The following is a 17,932-nucleotide window of genomic DNA, read 5'->3' as shown; positions in this document are numbered from 1 at the left end:
ATTTTCTTGCAACCCTTCAGAAAATTAAAACCAAAAATTGTTTTTTGTTTATTTGTTTGTTTTTCAAATGTCCCCTATTCACAATGAACTAGTTAACTTAATTAACAGAATGGTAAGGAAAAAAAATCAAAACAGTGAGAGTAATAACGCAGGAAAAGATGGACCTCTGTATTATGTACGAGAGGCAGTCTGATTTAACAATACTTTGAAGCTATGTTAAACGGAGCATTTTAAGAGTGCTTTACCACCTTTACAAAAATAGAATCGTAGGTTACATTCTCAGGGGAAATTAAACAGAAAAATAATTCACAGAACCCCACTATATCAAGGGGTTTCAAACTTTTTTAGCAAGTGTACCCCTTCTGGTGGTGGCAGCTGGACGCAGAGTGGGGAGAGGACGGTGTGCTCACACATGGCAGCCACCACCTGCCACCCACTGCCTTGCACTGCTGACCCTGACGCCCAATGCCACAACTGCACCCTGAATTCCCATGGCCAGTTGCACATATGGCTTTGCAGGCTACTGACAGGCCTCGTACCCAGCCAATTGCACACCACTCCAGCAGCCTGCAGAGCTGCACATGCAACTGGCCATGGGAAAGCAGGCCGGGCGGTGCCTGCGCAGTGTGCAGAGGGGCGCCACTGCCTTTGCCCCCCACTCCCTCCTGGGAGCGGGCATAGAAACACACTTCCCCCGCCACTGCCATTGAGACCCTCACAGCAGCCAATCAGGACAGCAAGATGGGGTTGGGGGCGGCGAGACACCATGATGTGCCATGTGGAGCTGGCAGTGCCCAGTGTGCCCCTCCCCCAGGTAAGAGGCAAACGTGCCAGGGGAGACACTGCCGCCATGCCCCGGGGCGTGCTCCATCCCTGCTGACCCACCTACCTGCTCATCCGTTCATGCATACCCCCAAAGATCTTTCTAAGTACCCCTAGGGGTATGCATACCCCTGGCTGACAACCCCTGCACTATATAGTCAAATACAAAATAAGCAACAGCATCCTCTCAGATACAGCTTGCCCAGTCTACAGGGCAAAGATTTTATCAATAGGTAGCTGCAAAGCCTCAAATTGCAAAGACACAGACTTAAGGCCTGAAAATGCATTCTAAGACATACTGGTTTCAAACTAGGCTGTGAAGAAATGGCTCAAAGGGCTTGTGTCAAACAATGACTAAACAGCAAAGAGGCAAAGCGTCTGTGTACGTTTGTTTTTAAAGGGGGAAATTTTGAAAGATGTTTAAGGCCTTGTTCACCACTACTTTAAAATGAAGAAGGCAAAGCAATAAACTCCCTGTGCTATTTTACAAAGCTAACATATAGTTAAAGACTATATGTTACAGTTATACTTACGCCAGTATAACCTGCTTCCCAAACACAAGCAAATTATGCCAACATAGCACTTTAATGCCAGTAGACCTAGGCATTTATGCTAGTATAACTATGTTGATAAAAACAAAATAAAGTCTATATGATCCTAACCAAAATCGCTATATTTGTAGAAAATCGGAGTTCTCTAGGCCTAATGAGTTTGGGGATTTAAGTCAAGGGGGCCGTTTTGCCTAGACCCCTCAGCTTTGCAGAAAAATCCATTCCCCCATTTCAACAATTAGCCTCTAAGCATTTCATTAAAATAAAAAAACTTGAAACCACATAATATTGGCCTAAGTTTAACACTGGGTTAGACTCCTAACTCCAATATGAGGAAACTTTAGGACAAATCCAGCCAGGAACTTTAAGCAAGCCTCAGTAGCATGTTTATGGATTGCACTGAAACCCAAGGGAAATTCATTCTTTCCCCAAAGCCTCATCTCTCACAAAATTTGAGAATTTCAGATTACCTGTATTTTGGAGCTTCAGGAATGCATGCAGCTTTTTAGTGAACAGTTACAAACATAAATTAAGTCTACAGGACCTAATCTTAGATTAAAAACAGGTCTTTTGATCACTAACATTTGAATGGCTATGAATTAAGTCAAAATAATCAGTTTGCCAAAAGCCCCCATAAGCCAAAACTGACAAATGATACTTTTTGTTTCATGGTCTGTTATATTTCCCCTCTGTCACTTAACTAAAAAAATAGGCTGCATTGCTTTCTTTATAAATTGCATTCCATAATACTTACAGGTTCCACACACTCAAATGTCTTTCGTTCCTGTATCTCCTGCAGCTTACACACATACTCAAGAGACACCTCATAGAAGTGTCTTCTATTTTGCTCCACTTGGCAGTCAGCCTGAATGCAAAATACAGTAATTAGAAGTTTCACAGACATAACATATTGAATGGCATGCATTAAGTATTTAAGATGGTAAATAAGATGTTCTCCAGACCAGGGACTCACCCCAACAGTATACACTAGTCATTAGTTTACTTTTTAAAATATAGAAGCCTTGACATGCTCTATATTGGAAGATTTTGTTACATTGTTTTGTTTCAGAGGGTTCATTTTCTTCACATGCAAACAACTAAAATAACATTTCTTTACATTTCCATTTAATCTTATTTCAGATCAAACAAGTTGGTACAAATATGTACTTAAAAGAAGGCCCTCTCAGGGATACAGATGAGGGAATAGCTGGATTCCTCTCCTAAAAGGGGTGGAAACTGCCCCCATTCAACCTGGAAAAGTAAGTGTTAATGCAAAAGATCCCTCTGTCTCATACCCCAGGCCCACTCCCCCTCCTCCACAAAATACGTTCATCTGAAACGTATGGAAGTTTTCAGCTATTTCCTCATCTGACCTCCCTACACTTACATGGACTGAGAAAGCAAAAGATAATCTTCTGGCTCCTAATTTAATTACCGATTTGTCATGGGTTCTCAGGATGTATTGCAAAGGATATCTGTGTGACATACTGCTGGCAGCAAAACAACAGTTTAAAAAGACCCCCATTCATTCCATATATTAAATGTACAATACAGCTAACAAAATATTGGAAATTTAACAAATGCAACCGTATTTACAACCCAAGCAGCTGTTTTATTATTTTGGCTTTTACTAAGTGCCAGTGATACACTGATCCTGTGTATCCGTTATGTTTCAGCTACCATTCATTCCTACCCAGACACAAGTATTACTTCATGCAGTTTGGAAGTTAATATACGCTATTAAAAATGACACACACGTCCCAGCCAAGCCTCATGACTGCAGAAGAAATGAATAACTGGAATTCCTTTTGTTGGAATAAATTAAGAGACACTGACCACTGGCAAACTTTAAAATTATTATGGGATGGGATCTGATTCCTGATCACAACAACTGCACATCTTGCCATGCCACACACGTATGGTAGACATACAAGTGTTGGGATCAAAGACAGATCCGAAACATGCGACTGCCAGCAGCCAGATGCAAGGTAATCAGAGGCTGTTGGGTGGTGGAGCTGAAGGGCTCCTCCCACTGGCAGTTTAAACTTCACATCCAGCAACCCCACTGTGGCTAACAACAGGACCAGGGGCTCTTGGTAGGTTCTGGATTACTGGGTGTGAAGCTTGAACTCCCCAGCAGGGGAAGCCCTCTGTGTCCCCTTCACCAGGAGCCTATTTATTCTCCAGGGCGGCTAGGCATGGGGATGTTTGAGTCCAGAGGCTTAAACTCTTCAGCAGGAGTCTAACTTATTTCTAAAACCATGCAATCAAGCCTGTCACACAACTACAAGGCACAGCATGTTAACCTGCCACAGGTAAAGCAAGGGGACAACTGCGTTGGTGTTCTGCTGCTGCAAGGCTTATTGAAATGCACTCAAGAAATCAAAGGGCCATGCTTTGGAGGAAGTCAAAAAAGCCCATGGTATTTTCTGATCTGACCATGCAGTAAAATTCCTTCCTGATTCCAAATGTGGAGATCGGTCTGACCTGGGGCGTAGGGGCAAGAGCCTCTAGCCAGGAACCTCCAGGTTATAGTCATATTCCCTGTTTGGACATATTTTCATCTGACCATTCAGGATGAGAGCTGCCCAAGTGTACCAAAGCCCATGCCTCTATTAATGTTTAAAACAGAAATAAAATACTAGTTCCAAGTAGCACTACACACTAATATAGTCATCTACTTCCTTCCACAGTCAATTTTTTGTTAACTCGGGGAATATAAACAAACTAGATCTACCTCAGTAACTACCTCAACACAGGCATGTTCCATGCTGCACTGTATTTTGCAGAGGCCCCACATATAGACAAACAGGTCCAGGAACAACCCTGTATTAACAGGGTCAAGCACTATTACTATAGTGTAAACATAACCACAAGACAGCTCAATTTCTTAGCTTGTTAAATTCACTTTTAAATCTCTTGTTTAAGTGCATATTCCATATGCAGGTAGGAAAGAACATAGAAAGCTAACTGTATAGCTAATTTTGTAGCTGATGACAACTACATCAACTTTCTGTATGTACATCTAACTCAAGCAGTCCACCTTTCCTCAGATGGCCTGCAATCCACATCTTTATCATCTTTGTTTTTTAACTCTCTGGATCCTCTCCAGTTTCTCTACATCCCTCTTAAATTGTGAATCCCAGAATAATGAAGTATAAGCTAGCTGAAACCTAACTAAGATCAAGAAGGACAATCATCTCCCAGGTCTCCTGTAGAGTAAGCAACCATCAATCCTCTGAATCATGGTGTACACTTAAGTAGTCTAGGCAGATGCCTAATGAATCCATTCGAGGCTGACAGATCCATATACATTATTTTTACATATGCATTGGTATTAGTTTTTCTCTACACTTCTCTTGCAGCTGCTTGACCAAAAATATTATATCTATGGTGGAACTTCCTGAGTAAGAACCACATTAACTTCCAGGATAGATTCTTTTACCTAGAAATTGAAACCTAGGGAACATGATGCAAGTGACAATTTTTCCAATTAGGTTCAACAGGGAGGTACCTCTATAGCTGTCACAGTCACTTCTATCCCCTTTATTTTTGTATAACTGTACAGACTGAGCATCTTTGAAATTGTGGTACCATTTCCTCTTTTCAACAGAGCAGTATAACTTCATGAAGTTTTTGAAGTAATTCGTCATTGGCCCATTTGTTGATTTCAGCAGGAAAACAGTTGCTGCCATATGCCTTGTTCCCAGGACTTCATTTAATGGCTTTCTGCAAGTCTTCTAATGTAGACTTGTTGCCCAAATCCACCATCTTTTTGAACTGTGGTAATCATTCAGGCTCTTTATGTTTGATTTCAATCTCACTGGAGTATATAATTCCATAGGCTGCTTACAGATGTTAAAAAACAAAAAAACCCAGCAGTTTACTTTAAACTCAGTGCACTCCTGCAATGAGCTCAATACATGCCCACAAGATGCTGTGCAGTTGGATGCGGCTTGCCCAAAATCTGTATAAACTGGGCGCTTAGTGGGGCTTTTCTGGCACTTTTATCTAACAGCTCAGGGGTTGGCAATGTTTTTGGGCAGAGTGCCAAAAACACCAACAACTTCAACTTGCAAGATGTTGGTGTGCCAGGGGTGGATGGCGGGGAAGGCATGAGGGGCCCGATCCTTGTTGTGGCCATGTAGTCCTGGCCCCTTCCCTGCCATCTACCCAGAGGTACGTATGCCAAGCAAAATGCCTCAAGGTACCACACTTTGGCATGCCAAGAGTTGCCCTCCTCTATAACAGCCAACTGAACCAGCTTTAGATAAAAGTGCGAAAAAGCCCAGCTGAAGTACCCGATCCATAGATGCTGCAGAGCTGAAACTAACGTGCTGCTTCTTCCAGGAAAACCTCAGTTTTGGGGGGATTTTCTTTAAAAGTTGTCTGATGATGAGCAGGATGCTGAATTATGTTTCCTTCTGATTATGTTTCATATTCCACAGGAGGATGGGTTGATGGAAGGCTCTCCTGGGAGAGAAATTTCTCTTGTATTGAAGTAGCTCTGTGCTCAGTGAACATGCAAATGTTCAACAGGCAGGAGTAAGGGTGTTAGCTTTATAATTTTACAAGAAGGAAGCTTTCATTTAAAAAAATGGCTAATTTTGATATCTTCCATGTTGCAGGGATACAGGTTGTAGCCATATTGGTCTACAGGCGAAAGGAATCAGAACTCATGGTAGAAGTGATATCTTTCTTTAGACCAACTATATATTTGGTAATAAGTAGAACAACTAGATGCTTGGTTAATACACTGCTCTAACTTTTATCTGAGCCTAATTTGCACAAAATGAACTTTTCCAACCAGGAGATCTTACAACACCTTCAGCTCTCCTGTGAAATACAAATTTTCATTTCCACCTGGGAGAAATTTTATAATCTTTGCATTCTTCTGTGCCTGAAGAAGGGTGTGCGTCTCCAAAAGCTTGCAAATGAAGATCTTTTTTGCAAGTATCTACTTGGTCTAATAACAGATATGACCCTCTACCATGAGTTCTGAGTCATAAATGTGATACTGAATTCAGTCTTCCTGAAGTATACCATGTCCCCTGTATTTCCTTCACCCAAACTAATCACCCCACCAAAGGAGGAAAGAAATATGGCATGCTGGTTTTTTTTCTTAACAAATTCAACTTGGCTGCTCGGAATCACCACTCCCTTCTCTAGGTTTTAACCAGTTGACTGACTTATCATTTGCTCTGGTAACTATCATAAAAGAGATCACAATAGCTATTCTAAGTGACTTTTCTGTACTGATTTTTTCAAATAAAATTCAGTGCATCTACTTTCTACTCCTAACACGAGGTTCTGCTATGCACCTCAAGATGGTTGCCTCTGCGATGTTGTACATTTCCTTCTAGGTGGTGTCATGTTTCTGTTTCAGATATCTACAGGTCTTCTGACCTTTAGATAGGCTTCTACAAATAAAGCTTCTAAAAAGGCTAAAATAACTCCTGTACATTTTTCAATAAAGTTTCTTCAGCATGTGATCAATTTTTCAGACAATTTCTACCTATGCTTCTCCAAACATTTATCTATAGGCATGAGGTTAGTCCTGACTGACTTCAATGGGACTATTCACCTCTTCAAAATTAAGCACATATATGTTTGCAACATTTATGAATAATACAACATTCAGAGATAGCATGTAGAAGAAATCCAAGTATGTTCTGGCTCTTCAAGTTACCGAGTAGCTTACTAGGTGTGAAAATGATTTTTTGTGAAGGAGGCTGCTGGGAACATTTTGTTCAGAAAAACCTTATCTTTGGGGAATTTTTAAGCATTACCAAAATATATGAAATATTCATAGACAAAAGCAGTTAAGGATTTTGGGAGTTTTCTTCATGGTTAAAACAACTCTTCTGTCTACAGAGGCACTAACAAAACTTTCTCTGCTCATTTTCCCATACATTATTTACTGGTCTTCCAGAAATAAAAACTAAAGGAAGTACAATGGACCCCTGAGGGGACAGAAATAATACCATGGAAAACAAATCAAATTTTAAGTTCTATGCTATAAAAACATCAAACCCTGCTCCCTTCTCCTGCCGCCCCATACTATTTGGAGCATCATTTCATAACATGAGTCTTCAAAAATTAAAAATAAACAAACAATCCAGCACACAGGCATTATTGCACTTAACACTGAGTATAAATATGGGGAATATTTTAATGACAATTTTCTTTCTTTAAGTGCATCGTCCAAATCTTCTCTGTAAAATAAAAAGTACTAGAGTGCATGTGGTGAAAGCTTTATAAAAGTGCAGGTTTAATCATAATGCATTCATGGTTTGCTATTCCTTTAACTCTAGTACTGATTGCCTTACCATACCTTCTGAGTAGATGGCAATTTATTTTTCAACAACCTCAATGATCCTGCTGTGCTAATATTAACTTATTTGATTACCTCAAACTAAAAAGACCTGTGTCCACAGCAATGCTGAGAAAATTGTAGCAACCATACCTCTTGTAACTGCAGCTCTTTCTTCTTGGGCGACAAACTCAAATGCTTGTCTATCAAACTGTAGTTCTTCTCTGTCTCTTTGTCAAACTTCTTCTTTTCTTCCTGCAAGTAATACATTCAACGTTTATTAAAACATAAAATATGGGGACAGCATTTTATCCACTTGGTACAGGTAAGAGATATGTGAAAGCAGCCATTAGAGAAGAGAGAATGCAAAATACTACATCCCCAAGTGAACAAACTGATATTTCAAATAGATTTTTAATCAACTGAGTGCCTGAATCTAGACCTGCTGAGCTCTGTTACACTAAATATGATCCCCATGCTAAGCTCATCTAAACATACAAATGAAGGGTAACTGCCTGGGCCAGATCTTTCACTAAACGCAACCCCAAATATATTATTAAATAAGCTTTGAAAACTGGAAGGAACCACAAACTAAAGTGATGTGAGATAAAAGATGTCATTACATCTGGTGCTTACCAAGACTTGGAGAGACTACTGAGAACAGACACTTGCTTGGTGAAATTTAACTTTTAGATTTATCAAAAGAGCCTGTTTCTGAAGAATTAATTCAGTAAGTACTCCTTATCTCACAGGAGATACTAACATTGACTGGGTAGGTAAGATCCTATTCCTCAAGACTCACTTATCCATAAGAATCCTCAGAAATTGGAAAACATACTTATTTTTCACTTTTGTAATGAGTATACCGTGTATTTTTGCTATAGCAAACATAGATCTAGCATCCCAGACCAGAGGTGCTCCACCTCTGGCCCACAGGTCAAACGAGGCCTGCAGAGCCATCAAATCTAACACACAGGTCAGGAAATTTGGCAGCAGGGAACCAGCAGACATTAACAGTCACCCTCCTCCCTGCCAAATACCCAAACTCCAAGTCCCAGGGGTCTGGTCAGAGCCAGGCTGCACCTCCCTTTCCGTGGCAGGGCTGGGTTGGAGCTGGGCCACTTCCCCTCCTCTCCCCCCCCCCGAATTAGGTCATGCCCCCTTTTCTTAGGGGGGCTGCCCCCCCTCCTCCCCTGCAAGGCCAGGCCATACCCCTTTTCCCCCAGGGGCCTGAGTTACTCCCCCATTTCTCCCACCGGGCCAGGCCACTCCAACATGTAGCAGTCTTTTCATTATGCAATTAAGTGAACATAGGGTAAAGCAATGGGGTTATCTATTAGCAACATCAGATAGTCGTGTGAGGGATTTCTTGTACCCAAGACAGAAAAGAATGGGGGGGGGGGGGGGGGTGAAGAGGGAAGAGGAAAAAAAAAAACACATTCCTCCCCTCCCAGCACAAACTTTCCATTTGTTTCTGAACCAAGTTCCCAAAGAAAAAACAAAGCGGTATGTAAAATTATATAAACATCAGCATTTCTCCGCACTCTGCCAAATGTGTCATGAGTGCACTTTGATCAGAGAAATCAAAATCAACTGTTTCAAATGAAAATTAAGGACAAACCTTTACGGCTCCTAGCTGCTCTTTTCTAAACCTTTCCAAAGGTTTGATCAGCGTCTCAGTAACACTGAGTGCCTAAAGAAAAAAACAAGAAGAGTACAGCATTAAATTTCTGTAGGATAGAACACAATCTCATTTTTTTCATTCTGCATAAAAAAAATGTAAAGCTCTTCGGAAAATTTTCAAAGGCACTTAAGAGCCTGGATAATTTCTCAAAATGACTACAGCTCCTAACTCATAAGCAACACTGAATTTTCATCCCTGAGCCTTAGCACTGAAGTAGAAACTACAGTATTTCCCAAACAAATGTGGCACTAGGAATTTTATAAATTCTTTGAAACGTGCAACCAAGCTGATCCTGCTATATGTGCATCAGTTTTTCTGGACACAGAAAGAATTTCATCATTCACCTTTGTCAGTCTTAAACAAAAGCATTTTCATTTTATTTTCCATAAATCACAGCCAAATATTTTCAGGCACTCAACAGAATTACACAAGTGAACACCAAGCAACCCACTTCTCATACACAATTAAAAATCCAGCCTGTTAATAAATTAGGCTTTGAAGTTTATTTCTTAAGTACTTACATTAATTATATGAAATATACTACATTAAATGAAAGTATTTAGATTGCATCAGTGACAAAACAAGAAATGCACTTGCTGTGTAACCTACATTCTACCCCTCCACCCAATGCCTCCACCCTGTACACTGAAGAAATAAAAGACAGGGTCCTAGAAAAAAGAGTCTATGATTACTCAGTTAAAAAATGTGTCAAAGAGAGCTGGAGAAAAAGCAGCATTTCCAGTTTGCAAGATTTTTTTTTTTATTTTAATAAGCCAAAAGACTTGGAACTGGATCATGCCTAAACAAAACTGTTTGGAATTTGACATGCCTGAAGTTCCCCGCAGGAGAGGAAGTTACAAAAAGGTCAGTATCATCTAATAGCTGCAGGAGTTTCCCAGGGCCTCCATTCCCTAATCAGACTGCAAGGTAAGTCTTCCCTCAGGCCATTAACCCCGTAACTTCCAGCCTCTCCAGCAGGATCCAGGGCCATACAGGTTTTCTTTGGAGCCCTGCTCTGAATTTGGTGAAAGGCCATTGAACCTGAGATATTCCAGATGAAACATTTCAGGCTCAGAAATCTTCAGTGAAATTATTTGCTCAAAATAATTCTGACCAGCTCTAATCAGGCAGGGCAAGCAGGGAAAATTGAGCTTACACAAGACAAGCTCAGAATAATGCTTCCTAACTTTGGAGTGCTTGACTTTGTAAGTTAAATGATTTCATTTGAGGGAAAAGCTGTACTGCTACCAAGAGCGTCCACAGGTGGCGAATAGTGGAATGACCTTCAGGGAAGGTTAATATAAAATCAGCATGGGTAACTCTAACAAATAAGTCTCAGAAGACCAAGCAGCAGAACCACCATTAGAATGTGGCCACTGTGTGCGGATGACTGACGCTCATTTTCCAAAGCAAGTCCCTCTTCTCTCAACTCAGTCATGGTAAGAGGACCTGTGGAGGACAGAGGAAGCACTTCAAGGACACCCTAAAAACATACCTTAACAAGGGTAGCATCAACCTTACAAACTGGGAAATGCTGGCTGGTAACAGGTCTCAATGGTGCTGCACCATACATCAAAGTACAGCCCACTTTGAAGAGAAAGGTCACCACTAATAAAACTGCCAGGCCCCCACCCTAGGGTCTACAAGTCATCAGTGGCAGAGCAGGAAGAAGATGATGTTAGACTCTCAACAGCTGTGAAGGCAGATGAAGGCTGCAGTAGAACGAGATCGCCAGTTGTCTTGGTCTCCTTGCCATTGGATCAAGGTCCCATTCTGTCAAGGGTTATGTGAAAGCTGATGTGCAGCAGCTCCTCCACAATAAAAGAAGTTACACACAGGTGTCTTCTATGAAAGAATAGAGCCATGGAAGACAATCAATCATTCTCAGCCACAAGAGATTGCTGGAAAAGAAATAACTTCAAGAAATAAATTCCGAAGACTGCTTGAGCAACAGTATTAGTTGCATTAACTAGGAACAGCGGGGACCAGAGGCATGAAAAGAAGAGAACATGTCAAGTCATTGGTTCCATGTGTTAGGTCCAAAAGAATTTACTGAAGGAGCATCCTAGACCTCCCTAAAAGTTGGGGGAAAACTTCCTCTGTGTTGTAACTCCACACTAAGAGAGGTGGTCCCTCCCAGGTGTTTCCAGTACAAAAGTGATCAGTGGGTGTGGATGTTTCGAACATTTGTGCCTTTGGTGATTTATGCCAGAATGCCAAGCTTTCCCAACACAAAGAGACGAGGGCAAATTTCACCAGTGTATAACTTCAGTAAAACCCAAAAGGAATTTCATGGGACAAGCCAAAAGCACATGTCTAGCCTCAGAGCTGAGTGCCTGTAGTGAACAACAGAAGCATGAGAGTTCATCTTGAAAAGGCTAGAAGTCTTTACCTAATGGAAAGTTTTATGCAGTTTATCTGTAGATGTTGCTGTGGAAACTTGTGGTAACCAGACTAACATCTCAGTGAGGAAACAAACCTGCCCCTAAACAGAATTCAACTTAGCTGAGAGAGTAGAGGCAAAGTTATGCAGCCTGGAAAGACTTGTCACCAGACTGCCCAGTGCTTGCCAAGAAGACAGTATAACCTCATATTAAAGAGAAAACGTGCATTTAGGGAAGATTGGGAGGTAGGTAAAGGCAGTTAGAAAGTTTGGGAGGCAGGATAACCTCGCTGCTTTTACTCCAGACTCCCAATGATGCATCCAAGAATACATTTGTTCTCGTCACAAATGACTATCAAATGAACATGATAATCACAGTCACTACTTCCAAGATAATCATAGTCACTATTTCCCAGGACATAAAATGCTTTGTTCCTAGATACATGACTATGCACTCATCTGAATTCAAATCTCCAGCTTGCTTGCAGCAAGCTAAGTGACCTGGACTGCTATGTATCAATGACCTATCCTCCTGATTATTTAGTGCTACCTAGGTTTGTACATCCAACACAAGTTGTATTACCAACGATCCATTAGAAGAAATTTATTTGACAGGTTTTCCAGTGACTAAGGTAAGGCCAAATCAATGATCTTTATGGAATCCATCTATTAAAAGACATGCATTCAACAGTAACTCCAATTGACAATTCCATTGTAAGATTTGGCATAAAGCCATTTTTAATTCATTAGTGTGCGCCCTGTTGATTTTGTATTGTTCAGGTGTTTAAAACAAGCAGGTAACTACAACAGTTAACTGGCACTGTGACACAGCCAGGAATGCAATTACAAGCAGTTCAGAGCCAGGCAGTTTTCAACTGTAAAAAGTAAGAACATGATGAAATACCATACCAAAGGTAGTTGGAAAAGGAGAGAGAGAGAGAGAACTGAAGCTGTTCATCCGAGCATTGTGAAGCTTTATACAGAGAATTAAACACAGAGAAAACAAGAATGCAGAAGTTTACTGCCTAGAAGTACCACAGCTTAGGCTGCTTAGTGCTCACCCAATATTCATCTGAAGGTTTTTAATTCAAAATTCTGCTGGTACAACTTGGAAAACTGTTTCTGAAGCACATACATTGAAGACAAGATTTTCAGCAAAGGGTTATGATTCTATCCCTCTCCAGCCCCACCCCCAAAAGAAGGCGTATGGTCATCGGAGATAACAACGAAGCCTCAATAAAAATAGATCCAAGGAGGAGGAATCTATCTTACCAAAAATAAGACATACAAAAAAGGGACAACAGGGAGAATGGAGAATACTCAGGTATACTCTTGCAAAACAGAACACTACTCACATATGAGAAATTTTGTTGCAACTGCATTTCTGAGAGTAAAAATTATACCATAAACATTGTCTGCTAATGCTGACAACATCAGTAATCAGTAACTCCTTTATGGAGAAGCTCTGTCTCCCACCTGAAGATTTTACTACTCCATCTTTTAGTTCAATAGATTAATTTCCTTTAAAAAAAAAAAAAAAAAAAAGAGGAGGTGGTGCAGGGGGGATGGGGACAACAAGAGTCTGTCTGAATAGTTTTACTCTCTCCAACTCCATTCCTACAAAACAGCTTGTCTGATTTCTTGGACATTTTCTTGCCAAGTATTAATTTCCATATCCTTCCAAGAGCCCATGTTCCCGTTCTCACAGTTATGGTCTCTGTTCAGCATGCTGACTTTCCCACCACTATGTACTACAAGAGCAGTGGGATGTCCCTCAGCCACAATACAGATATTTGTGTTAAACTGGAGACCAGTGCTTGCTCAGCTCCAGTACCTGAAAGTCTACTTCTCTTCACAAAAAGTCTCTAGCTGTTTGTTCCCTACTCTAAGACATCTCACAAATTATGCAGTACTAAATGCTTCAGGGATTTCCCTCAGAAGCTTACTGGGGCCACAAACTCAAGAGTGTGCTCCTTTTAGAACTGGGTCCTCTACAATTTAGGGCATTTAACATAACAAGCAGTTCTGTGCATCCCAAGACCCTGATGCTTTTAAATTTGTATAAAAAAATGTACAGGTAAGCAACAGAAGAGAAAGGAAAGGCTTCCCTTCCAAGTGAATTTGTTCTGAGGGAGCAATAAACAAGCTTCAGTGTATCAAAAGTGATGGCATAACTATTTTCCTCTCTTCTGTAAGAGATCACAATCTACCTGTAAGTAAACCAATCTCATAGATTCATAGATACATAGATGCTAGGGTCGGAAGGGACCTCAATAGATCATCGAGTCCGACCCCCTGCATAAGCAGGAAATAATCTCTTGTTATTTTAAAAACATCAAGCAACTACCAAAGTGATTTGATAAGAGGAGATGTTTCTAAATTGTCTCAATAGAGAATTTCATGGTTTCTTCCAAGAGTACCGTCTGCAATGGAAGTAGAATCAGGTTCTTCATGCTTCTTTATATTAAGGGAGTGCTACCGGCTTACAAACGAAACACTAGCAGCACTCATGGGTCTCCACTTCAGTCAGATTCTTTTTTTCCATTCAGTGGAAGCTTATGATCTGGTCCAAAAGACACTCAAAAATGTGTCCTGTGACCTATATGCTACTCTGTGTTCCACACTGAAAGAACACTGTGCATTCAGCTTATTGGCAAAGGCACTACTGACCTCACAGAACTTTAATAGCATAAGCAGAGAGAACAAAAAAAGCTCATAAATTCTTTAAAAAAAAATAAAATTAAACAAGGATGGAAATATAAAGATTATGATTTTCAACTGAAGAGTACTAGGTGTGATTTGGACTGCGAGAAAAATAACTTGCTATGAACAGAAACAATTGAACTAATTCAGGGACCACTGAAAAATTTCATATATTTCATAGACATTACGGCTGGAAGGGACCTCGGGAGATCATCGAGTCCAGCCCCCTGCCCAAAGGGCAGGAAGTCAGCTGGGGTCATAGGATCCCAGCAAGAGAAGCATCCAATTTACTCTTGAAGGTGTTCAATGTAGGTGCTTGAACCACCTCCGCTGGCAGACTGTTCCAGACCTTGGGGGCTCGGACAGTAAAGAAATTCTTCCTTATGTCCAGCCTGAAACGGTCTTGCAGGAGTTTGTGACCGTTCGACCTTGTCATCCCTTGGGGCGCTCTGGTGAACAGACATTCCCCCAGATAAACTTATAGGTGGCCATCAGATCACCCCTGAGCCTGCGCTTTTCCAGGCTAAAGAGTCCCATGGCTCTCAGCCTGTCATCGTAAGATCTGTTTTTCTGACCTCTGACCATGCGCGTGGCTCTCCTCTGGACTCTCTCAAGCTTCTCCACATCCTTTTTGAATTGTGGAGCCCAAAACTGGACGCAGTACTCCAGCTGCGGCCTCACCAAGGCCGAGTACAAGGGGAGAATGACGTCCCGGGATTTGCTCGAGAAGCATCTATGGATGCACGCCAGCATTTTGGTCGCTTTACTAGCCACAGCATCGCATTGGAGGCTCATGTTCATCTTGTGGTCAATGATGACCTCCAACTCTCTTTCTTCTGTAGTGCTAACCAATGTAGCACTGCCGAGCCTATAAGGGTGCTGCAGGTTTTTCCTCCCAAGGTGGAGAACCTTGCATTTATCGGTGTTAAACACCATCAGGTTCTCATCCGCCCATTTGCTGAGCTTGTCCAGGTCAGCCTGGATCACCCACCTATCTTCTGGCGTGGATGCTTTGCCCCAAAGTTTGGTGTCATCGGCAAACTTGGCCAGTCCACTCCTGACTCCAGTGTCCACATTGTTAATGAAGATGTTGAACAGTATGGGTCCCAGGACAGAGCCTTGAGGGACCCCACTGGTCACAGGGCACCACGATGAGTGACTGCCTCTGGGTCCGACCACGAAGCCAATTTCCCAGCCAGCGGATCGTGGTGGAGCCAAGGCCACAACTGGGCAGTTTGGCCAAGAGGTGATCATGGGATACCAGATCAAAAGCTTTTTTGAAGTCAAGATATATGACATCAATCTCTTCTCCCTGGTCCAGGTGATAGGTCACCTTGTCATAGAAGGAAATGAGATTGGTCAAATAAGACCTACCCGCAACGAACCCGTGCTGGCTGTCCCTTAGAATGTTAGCCTGGGCCAGTCCCTCCAGGATGGCCTCCTTAATAAACTTTTCTAAGATCTTCCCCAGGATAGAAGTCAGGCTAATGGGCCTGTAGTTAGCCGGATCCACTCTCCTCCCTTTCTTGAAGATCGGCACCACATTGGCCTTCTTCCAGTCTTCGGGCACTACACCAGAGTGCCAGGAGTTTTCAAAGATCCGTGCCAGGGGCTGGGCTATGATGCTCACCAGCTCCTTGAGTACCCTGGGGTGCAGGTTGTCAGGGCCAGCTGACTTGAAGGTATCCAGCTTCTCAAGGTGTTCCTTCACGAGGTCAGCATTGACGGAGGGTAGGGGATCCCCCTCACCCAGATTTCCCTGTCCCATAGCAGGCATGGGCATCCTGTGTGACTGATGAAAGACTGACGCAAAGTACCTATTTAATAGGTTGGCTTTTTCCTGGGCGTCAGTTGTCAGTTGCCCCATCTGGTTTAGCAGGGGTCCAACATTGCCCTTGCTTTTCCTCCGGCTCCCCACATATCTGAAAAAGGACTTTTTGTTGTCCTTGATGCCTGAAGCTAGTTGGAGTTCAGTTGCAGCCTTGGCTTTCCTGGTTTGCTCCCTGCAGGACCGGACCAGCGCGGAGTAATCCTCTTTGGAGGTGAATCCCGTCCTCCATCCTTTGTAGGCTTTCCTTTTTAGCCTCAGGAGGTCCGCTAGGTCTCTGGAGAGCCAGGGGAGCTGCTGTGCCTTCTTGCTGCCTTTCCTCCGTGTTGGAATAGATTTAGCTTGTGCACTGAGGATCGCTTCCTTGAGAAGCAGCCACTCTTCTTGAACTCCCATCTCCCTGGGGTCATGGTCCCTGAGGGCCTGACCGACTAGCCTCTTGAGCTTATCAAAGTCGGCTTTTCTGAAGTCAAGGACTTCTGTGCTGCTGACTGACTTGCCAGCTTTACGGCGGATGGTGAAGGTGATCAGCTCGTGGTCGCTGTCACCCAACTTCCCATCAATCACTAGGTTGCCGATTAGGTCTTCCCCCGTAGCCAGTACCAGGTCAAGCAGCGCTTTGCCTCTCGTTGGCCCATTGACTTCTTGAGTCAGGTAGAGGTCATCCACGCATGAGAGAAAGCTTTGCGCCCGCTCAGATTTAGCTGAGTGATCTTCCCACGAGATGTCCGGGTAATTGAAGTCACCCATGACAACCAAGGTCCTGGAGCAAGCGGCCTCAGTCAGTTCACGGGCAAACTCCTGGTCAAGCTCGGGACTTTGAGTGGGAGGTCTGTAGTAGACTCCCACCGTTGTGTCCCCTGTGCCGTATTCCCCACAAATTTTTACCCAGAGGGTCTCTAGCTGTCCATGCCGGTTGCCAACATCAGCTTGCAGGGACATGTAGCTTTCCTTCACATAGAGAGCTACACCCCCGCCCCTTTTTGTCAACACGATCCGTCCTGTATAGGGTATAGCCCTCTATACCTGTGGTCCAGTCATGGGTGGAGTCCCACCAGGTCTCCGTTATCCCAATGACATCATATTTCTTTGCACTGAGCAGGAGCCAGGAGGACGAACTCGTCCTGCTTGTTGCCCAGGCTCCTGGCATTAGTGTACAGGCAAGCAAGTGTGCCCTTGGGGGCTCGTGCCTTGCCCACAGATTGTGCCAAGGCTGGGGCAGGGGTGGGCTCCCTTAAGTGCCCCCTTAAGTGCCTTGGTCCACTGGCTTTGCAAGGGCTGTTCAGCGGGCCAGCAGGGGCAGTAGTCCCCCCATCCCCCAGCGGGCTTAGTTTAAAGCCCGGTGGAGCAGGTCAGCCAGCCTGGCTGAGAAGAGCCTCCTCCCCAGGGGAGAGAGGTGGAGGCCATCTCTTCCCAGCAGCTCGCTGCCTCTCTCTCCAAAGAGCGGGCTGTGGTCATGGAAGCCAAAGCCTTCCCGATAACACCAGCGCCGCAGTCTTTGGTTCACCGCGTGGATCCTCCTCTCCCTCCTCAGCCCATAGCCAAATGAATTGGAGAACAAGGGAGATCAAAAACAAACTTAAGTGATAAAAAGTTTCACAAACATACTCGGTATTTCCAATCTGGAAGGAGAACAGGTTGGGGAAAA

The 17,932-nt window shown here is 43.0% G+C and overlaps 1 protein-coding gene across 3 annotated transcripts in view; it reads right to left on the bottom strand.

Moving 5' to 3' along the window:
- The window catches only part of ARHGAP10 (Rho GTPase activating protein 10), a 223,427-nt gene that overhangs the window by 126,836 nt on the left and 78,659 nt on the right, over nucleotides 1–17,932 (bottom strand). For all 3 annotated transcript variants that reach the window (XM_090036363.1, XM_090036361.1, XM_090036364.1), the window contains exons 4-6: nucleotides 9,308–9,379; nucleotides 7,840–7,941; nucleotides 2,128–2,238 (exon numbers count right to left, since the gene is read on the bottom strand). In XM_090036363.1, the coding sequence (XP_089892489.1) occupies nucleotides 2,128–2,238; nucleotides 7,840–7,941; nucleotides 9,308–9,379 (285 nt within the window). The remainder of the gene's footprint in view (nucleotides 1–2,127; nucleotides 2,239–7,839; nucleotides 7,942–9,307; nucleotides 9,380–17,932) is intronic.

This window comes from Crocodylus siamensis, chromosome 2, assembly GCF_052110815.1.
Source record: "Crocodylus siamensis isolate JL-2025a chromosome 2, ASM5211081v1, whole genome shotgun sequence".
In the NCBI taxonomy this organism is placed as follows: Eukaryota; Metazoa; Chordata; order Crocodylia; family Crocodylidae; genus Crocodylus; species Crocodylus siamensis.
This window is presented reverse-complemented; position numbering and strand designations above follow the sequence as displayed.